Source organism: Argopecten irradians, chromosome 2, assembly GCF_041381155.1.
Source record: "Argopecten irradians isolate NY chromosome 2, Ai_NY, whole genome shotgun sequence".
Lineage (NCBI taxonomy): Eukaryota > Metazoa > Mollusca > Bivalvia > Pectinida > Pectinidae > Argopecten > Argopecten irradians.
This window is the reverse complement of record NC_091135.1, coordinates 31909186-31926019: the sequence shown is the minus strand read 5'-3', so window position 1 is coordinate 31926019 and position 16834 is coordinate 31909186. Positions and strand designations below refer to the sequence as shown.

The window sequence follows — 16834 nt, the reverse complement described above, 5'->3', positions numbered from 1 at the left end:
AGATGTAAATATATCAAATCAGCCCTCTCTGTGGACCCTCAATCAAAGATATATCTTGCTTATACCCTAAGTATATGTCATTTGAAAATTTCAGGTTTAAATCTGTAACATAAAACTCAGAGCAATGACTGCTATTACAATTGGAAAAGGGAATTGTTTTGAAATTCTATGAAAACAGTAAATTAACTTACAGACTCACCAGTATGTATATTGTGAAATAGCATTACATGTCCTAATTAATGATACAAGGTCATAAGTGAAATGTCAAAATTCAAAGTGGAAAGTAAAAGTTTACCTATCTTGTAGAAATATCAATATCCATTTAGTCTTTGAGGACAGTGAACAAAATAACAGAACCTTTAAATATTTTGTACCAATATAGCAAATACTGCCATTTTAAAGTTCACAAATTAAACCACTTCTGTTTTTATATAAGGGGAAGGAGGAGATAATTTATATAATCCATACTGCCACAAAATCTAAAACACATCTTGGAGAAATAAAACTAAAACATGTATATCTGATAAATGAATTTACTTCACAATGTATTGTTTTTACAATGTATTTGTGAATGAAATGTTTGGAATGCTGTATATAAATCTTTATATCATTAATCTGTGTAACATATCAAACAAAACAGATAGATCTTTCTGATCTTCTAAATAATCAAGCTGCACATACATATTACATAATTCCTTTTCTAAATTAGATATAACAAACATGTCTGGTAAGACGGTAGCTAGTGTTTATACCAATCCGTGATTTATTTTACCACATATAAAAACATAATATATATATATAAAGTTACAAGGTATATCTTCTGGATAGTCCATTGTTGTGCATAATATATAGTAGGCAGGGTGGATTGCTACGTAAATCAATTTTAAAAATACAATAAAAAAAATATCTCCTTTCATATCTTTGGCCTACAAATTTTCTAATTATCTGTAGCTTACTAATATCTGATGAGAATAGTAATTGAGTAAAATAAATGTCATGGCTTTTACTATTAAACCAAATTCTTATACATTATAAATACTATTTATGAGCATAAGATTTCGAAAAGAAAATTAAAAGTGTACTTCAAGTGGATCCCCCCCCCTCAGATTGTACACATGTACTGTATGTTGTACTCTTAGCTTGCAAAGAATAGCAAATCTACGCAAAGAAAAAGAAAAATTTTAAGACCGTTTTCAATGATCCACAATGGAGATAGCTTGTGACCACACAAATGAAATAACATTACAATGATGCTTTAGTATACAATGTTCCAGATTACCCATTAATATCAATGAACTCTGTTTCAGTCTAAATACTTGTTTAGTCTACCAGTCGAGGTATTGGTAGATCTGGAACACCACAGTATTGATGGTCTATATAAATCATTACATAACACAGACTTAATGCATTTTTGACTAGCTTCATTCAAACAATTAAAACTATCACTGAATTCTTTTCCATAAGTACTTCCACAACACCAATACAAGTCATCTCATTCTGTAATATAACAACCAAAGTGAACATTTAAGACTGAATCACAGATGTCTCTCAAAGATATGAAAAAAAATATAATGAGAGTTTTGTTACAGAATGTTCAGAGATTCTGACTGGGGTGCGTTTTCTTCACTATACCACATAATCCTATGAGAATATCCACCCCAGTATATTGTCAAGAAGCAAAATCACAGCACATATTCTTATGAAAATATTGCATTCATGCAGTAGTTAGTAAGACGATTCATATCTGTTTCCTCTTGATGATTACGAAGGACTTCCCGTAACTTCTGTTCCTGCGCACTCTCCGAGAAAATACCCTTAAGTTCTGTGAAAAGTTCTTCTGTTTTCTGTTCTGACCTGGAGGACAGTGCAGTAAATTTTGGGGGTTGTGGGTGGGGGTAGCGCTGACCCCTACCTCGGTGAGCTCCTCGAAATGTTGCAGGGTTCTCAGGCTGATTTTGGCGAAACTGACCCTGTCCTGGATATAGAGGAGGTCTTTGATAGCCTAGATTTGGGTTTATTCCTCTCTGTGGTGGCAGATTCTGGTGGGGGAACCTAGCATTTCCAATAGCCGTAAAAGGTTTGTTAGTCCAGTTGTTTTGTTGCTGATATTGTCTGAAGTTTCCTCTTTCAGATTTATCTGGTGATAAAGGTCTGAAAAATATAGAATATTTTAAATTTAAAATCTTAGGCGTTAATCTAGGCCCTGTAGTTGAGCAGGCCATAAAATGATAACTGCTTTAAAAGATTTAATAGAAAATCTTTTATCCTGCAACTGTCCCACATACTGACCGATAACTACTGCCGGATAAACTTGTGCTGTATACGTCAATACGATATGCTTTATCCGTCAATACGATCACGTGAATTTGTTCTATATCTGATGGAACTTTTTCTAACTTGACCCAGAACTTGAACCTTCCCGTGAATGAAACGTCATTCAGTCCCGCTAAAACGTGACATCACATTCACCGAAATGATGTCATTTTTTTACGATATCGAAAATCTCGTATGGCGGTGTCGTCTTTTTCTTGGCTCATGACAAAGGTATGTATTGTTAAGTAATTCTTTAATGGGTATTTATTGTTATTTGAGTATTTTCATTTCCTTTCAGTGATATATCACACTGAATAGAATGACGGTTACTGTTTGTGAATGCGCTTATTTATTTCCCAAGGCAGTAAAAAGGAGTACACTCTCATTCGGTTAAGTAAATGAATCTTTACCTCCGCATCAAAGAAGCGTCTCGCTTCGAGCAAAACAAAGTAAGGAACTGTCAATTTGCTTTTGTTTTGAATGCCATAATGGTTGCAGGATAAACAGAATACACGGTTAGTATCTTACAATACAAGTTTTATTTTGGTGCTCGACACGGAAAGCTGAGATGACTCGGCAAAGCCTCTTTCCTAAGTCTCGCACCAAAATAAACCTTGTATTGTAAGATACTAACCGTGTATTCTCTATGTGTACTCCAGTTGAACAAGCTTACTTGGCAATCATTACACTTTGTTTTGGTCCTACAGTATACAGTTTTGTAACGAGATAATTTTAGGGAATTATGGATTCTGAAGAAAACCTTTTTTGATTAGGTCAAAGGTTATGATGTGGTTTACATTGATCTACTTAACGTACAAGTCAGACTCACACTGCCATACCTAGGTAGGCCAAGTTCCAGTAATGATTACTAGCAGACAGAGCGAAGCTATTTTTTATATTGTTCAAACTCAAAAACAGATTACAGGTCTGAGTAACATCCTGTCTTGTGGCACAAGTATGAATTTCCAGTAATTACTAAATAAGTAGTTTCAAAGAGCCAGGATGACAGAGTACTGTACTCATAGTTGGAGGAGTGAAATGGTCCAGAGAGGGACCATGCTGACCAATGTATTCTCACCGTTTCTGTGATCCTATGTGTGGTTTATGTAACAGCTGGTCAAGAGAAGGGCCATGCTGACCAAAGGGATCTTCTGGGATCATAAAGTTGTCTCCAGCAAACGTGAACATCAGTAGTCTGTAACAAATAGGCTAGATCAGTTTCTTGGTGTAACTATGTGCTCTTTAAGACGACACCACTTAGCCTTATCTTCTTATTTTGCATTTCAGATGGACATTGACTGTCAATGTTCAAGACTGCAAAATTAGCATACACACAGCTACATATTTTACAGTTTCTATAAGAAGCATATTTACAGAGGATAAACACATTTCACTAATACCTTTAATTATTTCAAATATTGCTCTTTGGTACGTCAGTGAATTTCTGAATATTTTCCTGGTGTTTAGAACTCAATGGTTTCAGTGAAAATATATGAATATAGTGAAAATGAACCACCCGCAAAATTCAATCGCTATACAGTATTTTAAAAAACATGTGTATTGTGTGTTACCTTTCTTCCACTAACGTTCTCCAGCTTGCCTTCTCTTTCATCAAGTCTCGATACTGGTCATTCGACACTACCACACCATCCTCCCTCTCAGCGAGCTCCAGCACAAATCTACAACATGTATACATTTATCAAAGTTCTGAGTCGGTTTTTAGTTACATGTACTAGTAATATAGCTGCCAAATGAGTGTTCATTTTTTTCTGGTTGTTATTGATGTATTGACACAAGACTTATTATTTTTATTGTGTACCAAGTTTCAGTTTGAACAAATTTCATAATCAATAATAATCATAAATCTTCATACCATTTAGTCATAAAAGCATACCGTGTATACCTGCTGGTAATGGTATAAGATACAATAGCACTAATGTTACATCAAAATTACATTTTCCATAACTCAGAGAATAGTAAATCACTCATGGTACATTTCGACTATATCGCACAGTCGTCTTCAGCAGAATGAGTAAAGGAAGATTTGAATCCTAATACAGTTCCGACCTAGAAGAGCATCTATAGTTGTAAATTATTACCTATCGTCATATGAGCTGATTAGTTTGCCGTTAAGCCTTCGTGATGGAGTGAAGACGAGATGACCTTCACTTTTAAGTTTATCTAGAAGTGGCTGATCACGGATTGCACTATCCCCACGTGGACGGTACTTTCTCCACTCTGGCACAAACGCTGTCACCTGAGTATGGCCTCTCTTCAGGAAGTGATCAATGCAGATTTTGATTCCACGACAAGAAAATAATTTCCCATTACCATGTCTGAAAAATTGCATACAAATAATAATATGGACATTGAATTGTGCATAGGTAAATCGTTCAAATCATATATAAAAAAGTTATTACATTTTGGTCATATCAAATATCAAAGGATTGTTGAAGTTTAATACAAATTGAAGATTTAGAATGTAAACGTTAAAACTTACGTCATAGCAACATTGCTGCCATCGATGACAATGTACCTAAGTTCGTCTGGCCTGCCATGGGTAGCTACTGGCCCTGTCTGTAGTTGTTGAGGATGTCTCATCTGTTGCCTTTGAGGTGAGGTGATGCCACCATAGGGTTGTTGAAAATTGTTTCCATATGGTTGACGATTATATTGTTGTTGCTGTTGGTGTTGCTGCTGATATTGATGTTGCTGCTGTTGGTGTTGTTGCTGCCTTTTTTGTTGGACGACGGTTGGCATATGAGTACTCTGAGTTATGTCTACAATTCTACAATCATCATCAACATCATCCTGCCAAGGTTCCATAACACAAGTTTCTTCATTGTCATCAATATCAATATACTGTGGAGGGGTATCAGCACCAGGTCGTTTACCTTTTTGTTTATTCTTCTTATTTTGTGCACGACTTTTCTGTCCATTCTCCCCTCGTGGAGACATATTTGTATTTTTCTTAGGGAGATTTTCATCATCAAATGATGCTTTTAGCACTAACTGCCTTTCTTCATTCCGTCTTTTGAGTTCTTCAATTGGTAAATCATTTTGCTCTTCAGTGAAATCTTTAATTAACTTACTTTTATATTCTGGCGGTAAACTTCGTCGCCCTGACAAATCTGCAAGCTTACTTGGACTAGGTATAGGTGGTGGGGGAGGAAATTTCCCCACAGCCTTAGATGCAAATAGTATCTCTACATCAGGAGATGTTGATCTTTCATCATTAGATTTGTCTTGACTTTCAGAAATCTTAGTTAATATTTCAATAAAGTCTGAAACTTGCGTATTTTCGTCAGCAAATTTCAGACCTTCTTCAGTTACATTTGCGCTATAACCAACAGAAATTCCAAAACTTCTTAAATATTCAAGTTCTTTGGACAACTTTGAATTAGGTAAAGCACTTTGAGGTTTGGCAGCACATGTAGCTCCTGCATGTGAAATATTGGCATCAGTCAATTTCTGTGTGAGGTTTCCAACCCTACCATCAGTTTGATTACAATTGGATTCACCATCTGACATCTTTCTGTCATGTCCATTAGATTTATCTGTCGGTTGGTCACCCATTAGCAGCGGAAGTTTAAACTGATTTGAAGACTTAGGGCTATTTTTTGGAGAATCACTTACAAACAAAAGATCATCGTCAATATCATCAGTAGTTGTGTCATTCAAGCATTGTAAGATAACTCTTTTGACAGAAGCCGGAGTGTTATCATAGTCCTCTATAGTTATACTACTATTGCCATCACTCTGTTGAGATAGTGCTCTCTGTAAGGACGTGTTCAGTCTCAGAGACCATGGAGACACAGAATCGTCCGCTGAAGTGTCTTTTTCGTTCTGTTTAATTTCTGTGCCATCCATCTCTGTGTCATACTGTCCAAGAAGTTCCTCCAGAGAGGACATGGCCAAGGTCACACCTAGGTCAGTACCAGTGATGGTAACCGATGACGACCCATCTACCATTACCACAGCGTTCGTTTGTTTCTCTATATGTTCTACTGTCTCGTTGTTGAGCAATGCCTGACACCCTTTGTAATGAAGAGTCTGTGTTTCCTTGGGATCACACAGAGCCAAGATGTACTCCTGTAATAGAGAATAGAAAGAGTACTTTATAAAGATACCAAAGAGAGAAAGATGTATTCATAAGTTTAACAATTTGAATCTTAAATTATTACAATCTAACTTCTTAGACTGACATATCTACAATTACATTTAAGCTGATATCCATTGATGTTGAACAGTGAAAACAAAAACTGAGAGAATACCAGCTAACATTAGGTAATAATGTAAATAAAACCACACATTTTTGTGGGAATAGAAAAACCATGATGTATCCAGAATGTATCTTTTGTAGTTTATACAGGCAATATATATGATTCACTGAAAACTTGATAGTAAATAATCTAATATGATATATGTAAATAAAACTTCCTGCTATCAATAGAAACAATATATATATGAATGTCGTTTCAATGGATGTATCAAATCCTCCATGATTTCTATGTGAAAGAGTTGGCTGTAATCAGAAATACTATCCTTTCAACACAAAAACCTTAGCTACAGCGGAAGTTTGTTTCACAATTCCAGACTGAAATCTAGTACATATCCTGGCAATTCTTTCAGACAGAAGGAGTCTATATATATATGTCAAAGTAGCCAGAGGTTTGTAGAGTGTGGATAACAGTGTAATTCATGACTGATTAGTGATGTACTGTAAGCAAAAAGTTTATCTTGGTCATGTAAATATAATACACCTGTGAGTTAACATGTTGTGGTGCATGTATGATAAACCAGTCAGGTGTTTATTATTTAATGTACTAATATTACTACAAAGAGCTGGTGGATTTCAGTTTACATGCCATAGATGATTTTCATGTACCTAGGGGTTATTTTGCGTTTTATGTAGCTAAATGATATGATATTATCAACATCAGTTATTTTGTATATAGACGTACAATTCTTTGTTAGAGAATGATTGGTTTTTTTCTTCAGTATTTCTATTCTATTTCAGTGATATTACAACCTGAAATGTATAAACAGAATTACAGGAACTGTCTGTGATGGTGGATATATTTCTCACAGCACCAGTAAGAAGCTAAGAGTACATGTACACTATCATCTAGGTTTAGTGAGTATTTTCGGCTTAATTTACTGCATAACAAATTAAAGTAGTTCATCATGCAAGCAAAACTATTTAAAAATGTCATCTATAAGCAACTGATTGCAAGATCAACACTACCTAAGAATACATGGGTTTGGGCGAGTACATTTCAATAATAATGTTGTATTTTTTTGTACTAGACACGGAAAGTCAAGATGACTCTGCAAAGCCTTGTCATCTTGCAATTGGCTTTCTTAAGTCTTGCACCAAAATAAACCTTTTATTATAAGATACTAGCTATCTCAGGGGTTTCATTTATCAGGCGATACCCGGTACTTTTTGTCGGGTGAGCTGAGCTAGCTGGTGGTACCGCTAGTATGGGGGAAATTACATTACTAGTAGATGGCATACAGATAGTATAGAAAAGTCCCCTTGAAATTCCCTCTCCTAGATCTAGAGCTGTCATCGTTACAAACGATATCGATGTATTGACGATTCTCATCTTCTGATACGATATTGATACCCATTTTCCGACATCGATGCAATGACCAAAATTATACTTGATGAACTTCCTATACTATGCCCTAGTTATAGTAACGTTGGAATTACAAATTACCGGAGGATCAGGATGACCTATTATCATCATTCATCGTACGTCGTTGTATGCTGTGCTTAAACTTCTCATTCAAACAACTTCTTCTCAATAACCGAAAGGCACAGGGTACTGATATTAGCAGGCATGTAGCATGCGTGGATGAATGGCTACCAAGTTTGTTCAAATGAATGACCTTGAATGATGGTCAAGGTCTCAGGGGTCAAATAGGCTTAAATCTTTAAACACATTCTTGTGAATATCTGAGAGGCTTACAGACCTGATACTGGGCCTATGTCATACTGGGATGAAGGGCTACCAAGTATGTTCAAGTGATTGATCTTGATCTTCACTCAAGGTCATAGAGGTCAAATAGGCCAAAATCTTTAAACGATTTCTTGTGAATAACTAAGAGGCCTACAGACCTGATAATGAGCCTGTGACATGCTTAGAAGAATGGCTACCAGGTTTTTTCAAGTGAATGACCATGACCTTCATTTAAGGTCACAAGGGTCAAATAGGCTAAAAACTTTAAACGACTTCTTGTAAATAACTATGAGGCCTAGCGACATGATATTGGATTTGTAGCATGGTGGAGATCAAGGGACCTTCATTCATGGTCTAATTCACCAAATATATCAAAACCTGAACTTCTATTAAAAGAGTTCTTTTAAGGTGTTGTATTGTGCCAATAGTCAAATGACCTTTAAGGCCCATGGGCCTCTTGATATTATCTGACATTATTTTTCTGACTGTCGACACGATGTTATGTTTTTTAAGTGTCTCGTCGTGTTATACAGTACCAATAACATTGTTGGAGTAATCTTAGGCTACAATATAATAAACTCTAAGTTACAGTGATCATGAGTGGACATAACTGATCAAGCTAATTTATGCCATGCGCATATGTAACCTGTTTGCTACACTACACATGTACATAATAAGAATTGTTTTGAAAGAATGCATGATTATCCAAGAGTCTGTATATAAGTGAAAGAATCCTTATTTTACACATAAACAGTCATCTATACGAAATATACCTAGTAACCATAGGTATTAAGCACGCTGGTAAGTCAAAGACTCACTATAGACTAATATATAGAGATAGTGATATTGGGTCTTTGACTTACCAGCGTGTTATATATAGCAACCAGCACAGACTGGTTAGTGTATAAAGATTTAATAATTAGTAACATTGATCTGGGAATTTAGTAAGTATAACTTAATGATTAAAATGTTCACTGTTTAATTTAGATTAATGTAATAACCTTTGCATTTTGTCTGTCCATATTTTCACCCTGAACGATGACCCATTGTTGATGATCTTTGGAGACATCTTCTAGTCCAATTTTCACTTCGTACATTCTTTCGATTTTCTTCTGAAATTCGCAAAGTCGGGGAACCCGACGCCTGTCCACAATAAATTCATCCATCATGGTATAGTTCAATATAATCGCTTCAAACGCAATAACTTAAAATAATCAAAATTACAAGTGGGAATACCCGACCAGTCCATTTTCGATACATCTCCTACTTCCGTGAGTTGATTGTGACGTACTTCCGGTAATTTTACGGTAGATACTAAAACTCTGATCAGAAAAACCGGAACCTATGGCGATATATGATGAGTAAATACACAGATAAACATATATTCATAGATATAATTTACCATTGCATGACTATGACTTTGAAATGGGAAAAATGAAAAAGAGATCATTTATTAAAAAGTTTGGATTTTGAGTTTTTCTAGATCCGGTTATGAAATCATCTTTTTAGTGTCTCCCCAAGGCAGCTGATTATTTTCACTTTTGCGACCTAACATATCAAAGTTATATTTAGATACAGCATATGTTTATATTTAATCTATTTCAACATATTTCATCAAGTAGAATAAATTCTTATATAACAAGTAGAAATATCAAATCATGTTATGAAATATTGCAAGTTAGGTATGTAAAAAACAAGAAATCATTAACTTCACTTCATCCCAGTTTGTGATCCTAGCTACATGGACCATCAGTTGTGGTCTTAATTTTGACTAGTTATACCAAATTGTATACATCCATGTGACCTTGAATGAAGAATGACAGTTTTCTGAAAACCTTGTTTTAACTGCTGAAAAATATCCATTCAAAATGCAGTTTTTAGATAACCGGAATTTCACTGTATGAAAATACCAGTTATTTCATTGTTTCATTTTGAAGCAGTTATTGTAACTACTAGATTACCTGTGAAAGTAAATAGTAACTGGAGAAAATAACTGGACTTTATGGAGCCACAATGTAAGAGGGTGAACTGGAAAAACACTAAATCCACTGTTCATAAGTATGCAGAAATAATTAATTCTTAATTGTTTTCATACTTAATATCCAACTTTCTGATTGGCAGATTTTTCTTCATATACTATGAAGAAAAAATCTGAGAATGGCGTGAAAATCTGATTTATTTATGACGCCACAATAGAGACGTCCCGTATTGATTTATAAAAAATTATCCATTAATGGAAAATCAATGGAATCATACGTTTAAATGTATCTTTTGTTATGTTATCAAGTAGTCTGAAAAATTAATTATAAGCATTGATGTAACTATTTTTAACTTCATAGAGGTATGAAATAAATTTTGTTTGCAAACTTGTGTGAGAATTGTAGTGGATTCACACATTTTGCAAACAAAATTTCTTTCATACCTCTATGAAGTTAAAAAATAGTTACATCAATGCTTATAATTAATTTTTCAGACTACTTGACAACACAACATACATTTAATGGATAATGTAATTGATATAGGCCCCTTGAAGCACTTTGTCTCAGGTACACTTGTATATAATGTGTCCCAAAAAGTGATGTGGAAATTGATACCATAAAGACTATAATACACTTTCAGCATCAACTTTATTATTATTAATTATAAAGCTGTTGATAATCAATATAAATAATTACAATTAACTATGTTTTAATATATTTGATAAATAACATGTAATTTTACAACTTAAAATAGTTAACAAAAACATTAATTTGGACGGAATGTACCTTTACATATAAGTATAATTACAGCTGACTTTGCAGTCCTGATATCACGATCAAAATTAAATCAACACAAAGAATAACCTGCATATGATGATATATCATGTACTGATACCTAGCTGTTCTATACAGCCTACCAATGATGTTATACCATGTACCAATGGTGTTATATACCATGTACCAATGGTGTTATACCATATATATACATATTGGTGTTGTAATACCGTGTAGCTATGGTGTTATACCATGTACCAATGGCGTTATACCATATATACTAGTGTTGTTATACAATGCACCGATGGTTAATACCATGTAGCTATGGTGTTTTACCATGTACCAATGGTGTTATACCATATATATACTGGTGTAGTTACACCATGTACCAATGGTGTTATACCATTCACCAATAGTGTTATACCATGTACCAATGGTGTTATACCATATATACTGGTGTTGTTACACCATGTACCATTGGTGTTATATACCATGCACCAATGGTGTTATATACCATGCACCAATGGTGTTGTACCATATATACTGGTGTTGTTACACCATGTACCAATGGTGTTATACATGTATGTATACCAAAGGCGTTATACCATGTACCAATGGTATTATTATACCTCACTTTCATTTAGAATGTTCAGATTAGATTAAACTTAATCACATGATATTGAATAAGTTAGATATTTCACCGGAATTGGAAGGCAAGGGAAATAACCCCTAAGGGAAATAATCCCAGGGACATAACCCCTTGACCGGAAGTTGATGTCGTCTGCAATGTCAACCAACAATGGCTGTGGCTTATTTTTTGCAGCGCGACGAATTTAGCAAGGTAGTTGGGGAAATCTTCATGAGTTCTTTTACAAGAGATTTAGATAGCTTGTCGAATGTTACAAATTTATGGATTTGTTTTGATTTTGTTCAGTATAATAAAATAATTATGTCCCTATGTGTCGGGATACATCTAGGATAGTCTCCCCAGAAAGAGTTATTTTTTCGAGTGTTTTGCCCTCAAAAAAATAACTCTTTCCAGGGACACAATTCTAGATGTATCCCTCCACAGAGGGCCATAATTGTACCAATGGTGTTATACCATGTACCTTTGGTGTTATACCATATACTGGTGTTGCTATACCATATACTGGTGTTGTTATACCATGTACCAATGACTTAGAACAGTATATATATATATGAAGAAAGTGCTGTTATACAGTATATTATTGATTACAATGGTGTAATACAGTGATTTCCTGATAATGAATAGCAGTGTATTACGTACCTATATTGTTACATACAGCTAAACAATGGTATCAGTACTTGTTATAACATACCAATTACCTTATATATCATTTACAGATAACATAAAAAAACAAAAAAAAAAACTTTGACACACAAATGAAGACATCAAATTTAACAATAAGTAGCCAAAAACTTAACTCTAAAAGTACAAAAATAGCATTGTGTAAAATAAGGAGTCTGTCAAAAGTCAAGTGTTCAACAGAAAACAAGTGATGCTCACATAGACAATACATTAATCAATGAGTATTACTGATGACACTTCTGATGTGATTACTTAGTTACACAATGACCTTGGTACTTACTGTACATATTGGTGATATATAGCAAGTTTTCATTGTACATGTACATCTCTTGGAGTGTGACTTCTACCCTCTCCTGTCACGTCTGGAGTTTCCAATACCAGGACCACAAGAGATCAATAATGTAATCAATAAAGTCAACCACACAAATCAAACTTTATCAGTACATAATTTTCATACAGAGCTAACCCTTTTTAGGCCAAATTACCGGTGGAGAATATTCTAGGTCAGGCCTAGCACAAATATTCTTCAAAATATATAAAAATGCATTTTTAGAGTGTGGTTCAGAAGCTGAAATTCAGATGCAATCAGAATATAATAAAATGTCTCAAATTCTCAGTAAACAATAAAAACATGTATTGCACAGGTAATAGCTTCAGTTGTTTTTATTTGTTTTGTTACTGTTGATCACTTTGAACATAGCTGTTGTTGTTTTTAACTTTAATGCCTAGATGAAAAATTTACAGAACACCTTTCCCCAACAATCCACCCCTATTCCTGCAAACATGCCTATGCTTTCATATTTTTAATCTAAAAAAAAAATGCCTGTCAACCACTTTGAAACAAACGGGCATAACTCTGAGAAGGTGGGGACGGAGACGTAACTTGTTCCAATATAAATTACACACATCTTCACTTCATCAGAATTATTGCCACCAAGTTTCAATGAAATCCAGTCAGTAGTTAAGGAAGAGTAGCTTAAATGTTTTATAACAAAGGGGCATAACTCTGTAAAGGTGGGGACAGAGACATGACTCTTTCCAATATAAATTACACACATATTCACACATCTTCACTGTATGAGGTTATTGCCACCAAGTTTTGTTGAAATCTCTTTTCCTCGAAAATCCTGGTTTTGGAGGAGTGGTCAGTCGATTGTTGTGTCGCTAGACAAATAACCTGAAACCAGTATACCCTCCCCCACCACACCCTAACCAACTTTGTTGTAGGGGTGTATTGAACTGTTAAAGGTCATCTGTTGATTGGAATTCACACACCATTATCCTAAATAAGAAAATAATTGGCATCGCAGGCAGTGCATCTAGAGTAAAACCTCTCTATCAAGACCACCCAGGAGTCTGAGTTAAAGTGGTCTTAATAGCAAGGTAGTCGTAATTCTGAGGTTGACCAGATTCTATAAATTGTATACCAGTATAGCAAATATTCCTAAACAACTGTATTCTGGTTACAAGATTAAAATTTGATGATTTAATTTCTGACTATAGTTTACAAATAATTGTTAATAGGAACATTAAAAGAATGTCCTTTATTTCCAGAACAAAATTATATATTAAAGTTTGCAATGTGTATTTAAAACTGAAGTTATTGTTGGCAATTGGTATATAAATGGAAATATTACAAATGTCCTTTCATATACTTTTTATAATTGTGTTATAATCTAAAACATATCGTTAAATCACACAAACTAAATTATCAAAATTCACTTTAAAGAAAGAATCAAATTTCTTTCAACATAAATAGATGTAGAAAATTCTTAGGTGTTTGACACAATGAAATATTGTCATACATATGTATGATGATGATATACAAACAATAAAAAAAACCCAAGTGAGTGATCTCATGTGCCTGAACAAGTGTGTATAGATAATAAATATTTGAGACAAACTACACTACCATTGTATTAATACAATGTTTAATATTCTAACATTATACAATTTAAAAAAAAAAAGAATTCAACAATAGAGAAATATACCGGGACGGAGCAGATATATAGCACTGTAAGTATCATAGAACTGTGTTCTAATTATCACAACAAAAATATAATAAATCTATGACACTACATGTGTACAAATATCCTTGTATAGTTTCACTTTTAAACATGTCAACATATTTGACATAACACTCCTAAGAATAATGTTAATATTGTCCATAACAATTGTTTTTATCTTATTTTTTAAGTACAGTGGTGAGTTTTCTCACTATATCTTACAATTTTGAATAAATGTAGTTACAACTGTATCACATGGGCATAAAAACAGCAGAAAAAATACTTTTATGATACCTGTGACCTCAAGGTCAGGGTCTCAGTGACCTTATCTTAATTGAAGCGCACAATTAAGAGTTTTAGATGATAGAAGAAGATATCAAGATATTGTTCAAGTTTGAAAGTTAAGGTCCTGAATGAAGAGTCAGAGAAATCAGGAGAATTAGTATGATACCAAATTATATCTTCAATCATATAAAAACATTCAGATAAAACTCAATACGGTTTGTTTCATTGTCAATCTTAATAGATAAAAAAGGTCAAACTGCATAACGAGAATGTGTTCCCTGATTATATCAAATAAAATCTAACCACATTAATTATAAACATTTATAACTATACTAAAGGTAGTTCAAAGTTTGTTACTGTATGTACATTTTATTTCTACCCGAGTTCCAAAAATAAACAAGAGGCCCATGGGCCTTAATGTACACAAATATGTTTTTCCTATATAAACTAAAGTAAACTTGACCCCTCCCCAGGGGGTAACGTGAGACCCCAAGATCATATAATTCACAGTTTTTATAAAACACCTGAAGACCTTTCCATCTATAATTATTTGATTCTACTATATCCAGAATTTTAGAAGATTTTTGAAGTTTTAGCCTATCTGACCCTTTTTTAGCCCCCCCCCCTGCCCCCAGGGGGTCGGCCAGGGCCAATGTGGATATGATATTAAAATGCTATCTCAGGCTAATAATTCTAACCAAGTTTGACTCATTTCCTATGAAAATTGAGCAAAAAAAGCTCATTAATGTGTTTTTCCTATATAAACTATAGGAAACTTGACCCCCTCCCCAAGGGGAAACAGGAGACCCCAGGGTCATATAATTTACAATTTTTATAAACAAACTTTAAGACCTTTTCATATCTATAAAGTGTATTTGATTATACCATTTCCAGAATTTTAAAACAATATTTTTGAAGTTTTAGCCTATTTGACCTTTTTTGGCCCCGCCCCTCTGCCCCCAGGGGGTCGGCCTGGACCAATATGGATATGATATTAAAATGCTATCTCAGGCTAATAATTCTAACCAAGTTTGACTCGTTTCCAATGAAAATTGAGCAAAACGCTCATAAATGTGTTTTCCCTATGTAAACTATAGTAAACTTGACCCCCTCCCCAGTGGGAAACGTGAGACCCCAGGGTCATATAATTCACAATTTTTGTAAAGGACCTTAAGACCTTTCTATTTATGAAAAGTATTTGATTCTACCATATCCAGAATTTCAGAAGAAGATTTTTGAAGTTTTAGCCTATTTGACCGCTTTTGACCCCGCCCCTAAAGCCCCTGGGGGTCAGTTATAGAAAATTTCTTAATAGGATTAAATGGCCATCTCATACTGATAATTCTGACAACATTTGACTCATTTCCTATTACAAATGACCAAATAATGCGCAAAAATGTGTTTTCTCAATATAAAGTATAGTAAACTTAACCCCCTCCCCAGGGGAAACTAGAGACCCCAGGGTCATATAATTCACAATTTTTGTAAAGGACCTAAAGACCTTTCTATCTATGAAGAGTATTTGATTCTACCACATCTGTGAGTAGAGAAGAAGATTTTTGAAATTTTACTCAATTTTACCCCTTTTGGCCCCTCCCACAGCCCCCTGGGGGGTGGGGACCATATAATTCACAATTTTGATTGGCCTTATGCCTTAGAAGGTTTGTGCAAAATTTCATTAAAATTGCTTCAGCAGTTTTGGAGAAGAAGTCGAAAATGTAAATTGTTTACGGACATAACGACGGACGACGGGACGACGGACGACGCACGCCGGACGACGCACGACGGACGACGCACGACGACGGACAAAAGGCGATTAGAATAGGTCACTTGAGACTTTAGGTGACCTAAAAATACATTACCAAGCCTTACAAGATTTACAATAAAGGGCTTGGATAGTTCAATGAGATTCTACCATCATTCTACGTGAATATTTGACTGGAACTCAACTGAAAACCAGAGGGCCTGTATCGCTCACCTGTTTTGTAATGCCAAATAATTTTCTGAATACAGGTTCATTGTTTCTTTTCTGAAGGAATTTTAATATTAACCTCTAAATCCCCTATTGGGCCCCACCCCTCCTGCCCCCTGGGGGTCAGAGCCAAAATTTATACAAGTTCTGTTCCCCTTCCACAAAGGATGTTTCTGGCCAAATTTGGTTACAATCCATGCAGAACT

General features: G+C 34.6%; 1 protein-coding gene across 1 annotated transcript; it reads right to left on the bottom strand.

Annotated features, from left to right (window-relative positions):
- Nucleotides 1-517: 517 nt before the first annotated feature.
- LOC138315159 (NEDD4-binding protein 1-like) lies at nucleotides 518-9562 on the bottom strand. Its single transcript, XM_069255954.1, has 6 exons — nucleotides 9284-9562; nucleotides 4814-6405; nucleotides 4413-4649; nucleotides 3885-3992; nucleotides 3392-3508; nucleotides 518-2151 (listed from the first exon to the last, which is right to left on the bottom strand). Exons 1-6 carry the CDS (start codon nucleotides 9449-9451, stop codon nucleotides 1698-1700), a joined length of 2676 nt encoding a protein of 891 aa, XP_069112055.1. The 5' UTR covers nucleotides 9452-9562; the 3' UTR covers nucleotides 518-1697.
- Between the last annotated feature and the right edge of the window lie 7272 nt (nucleotides 9563-16834).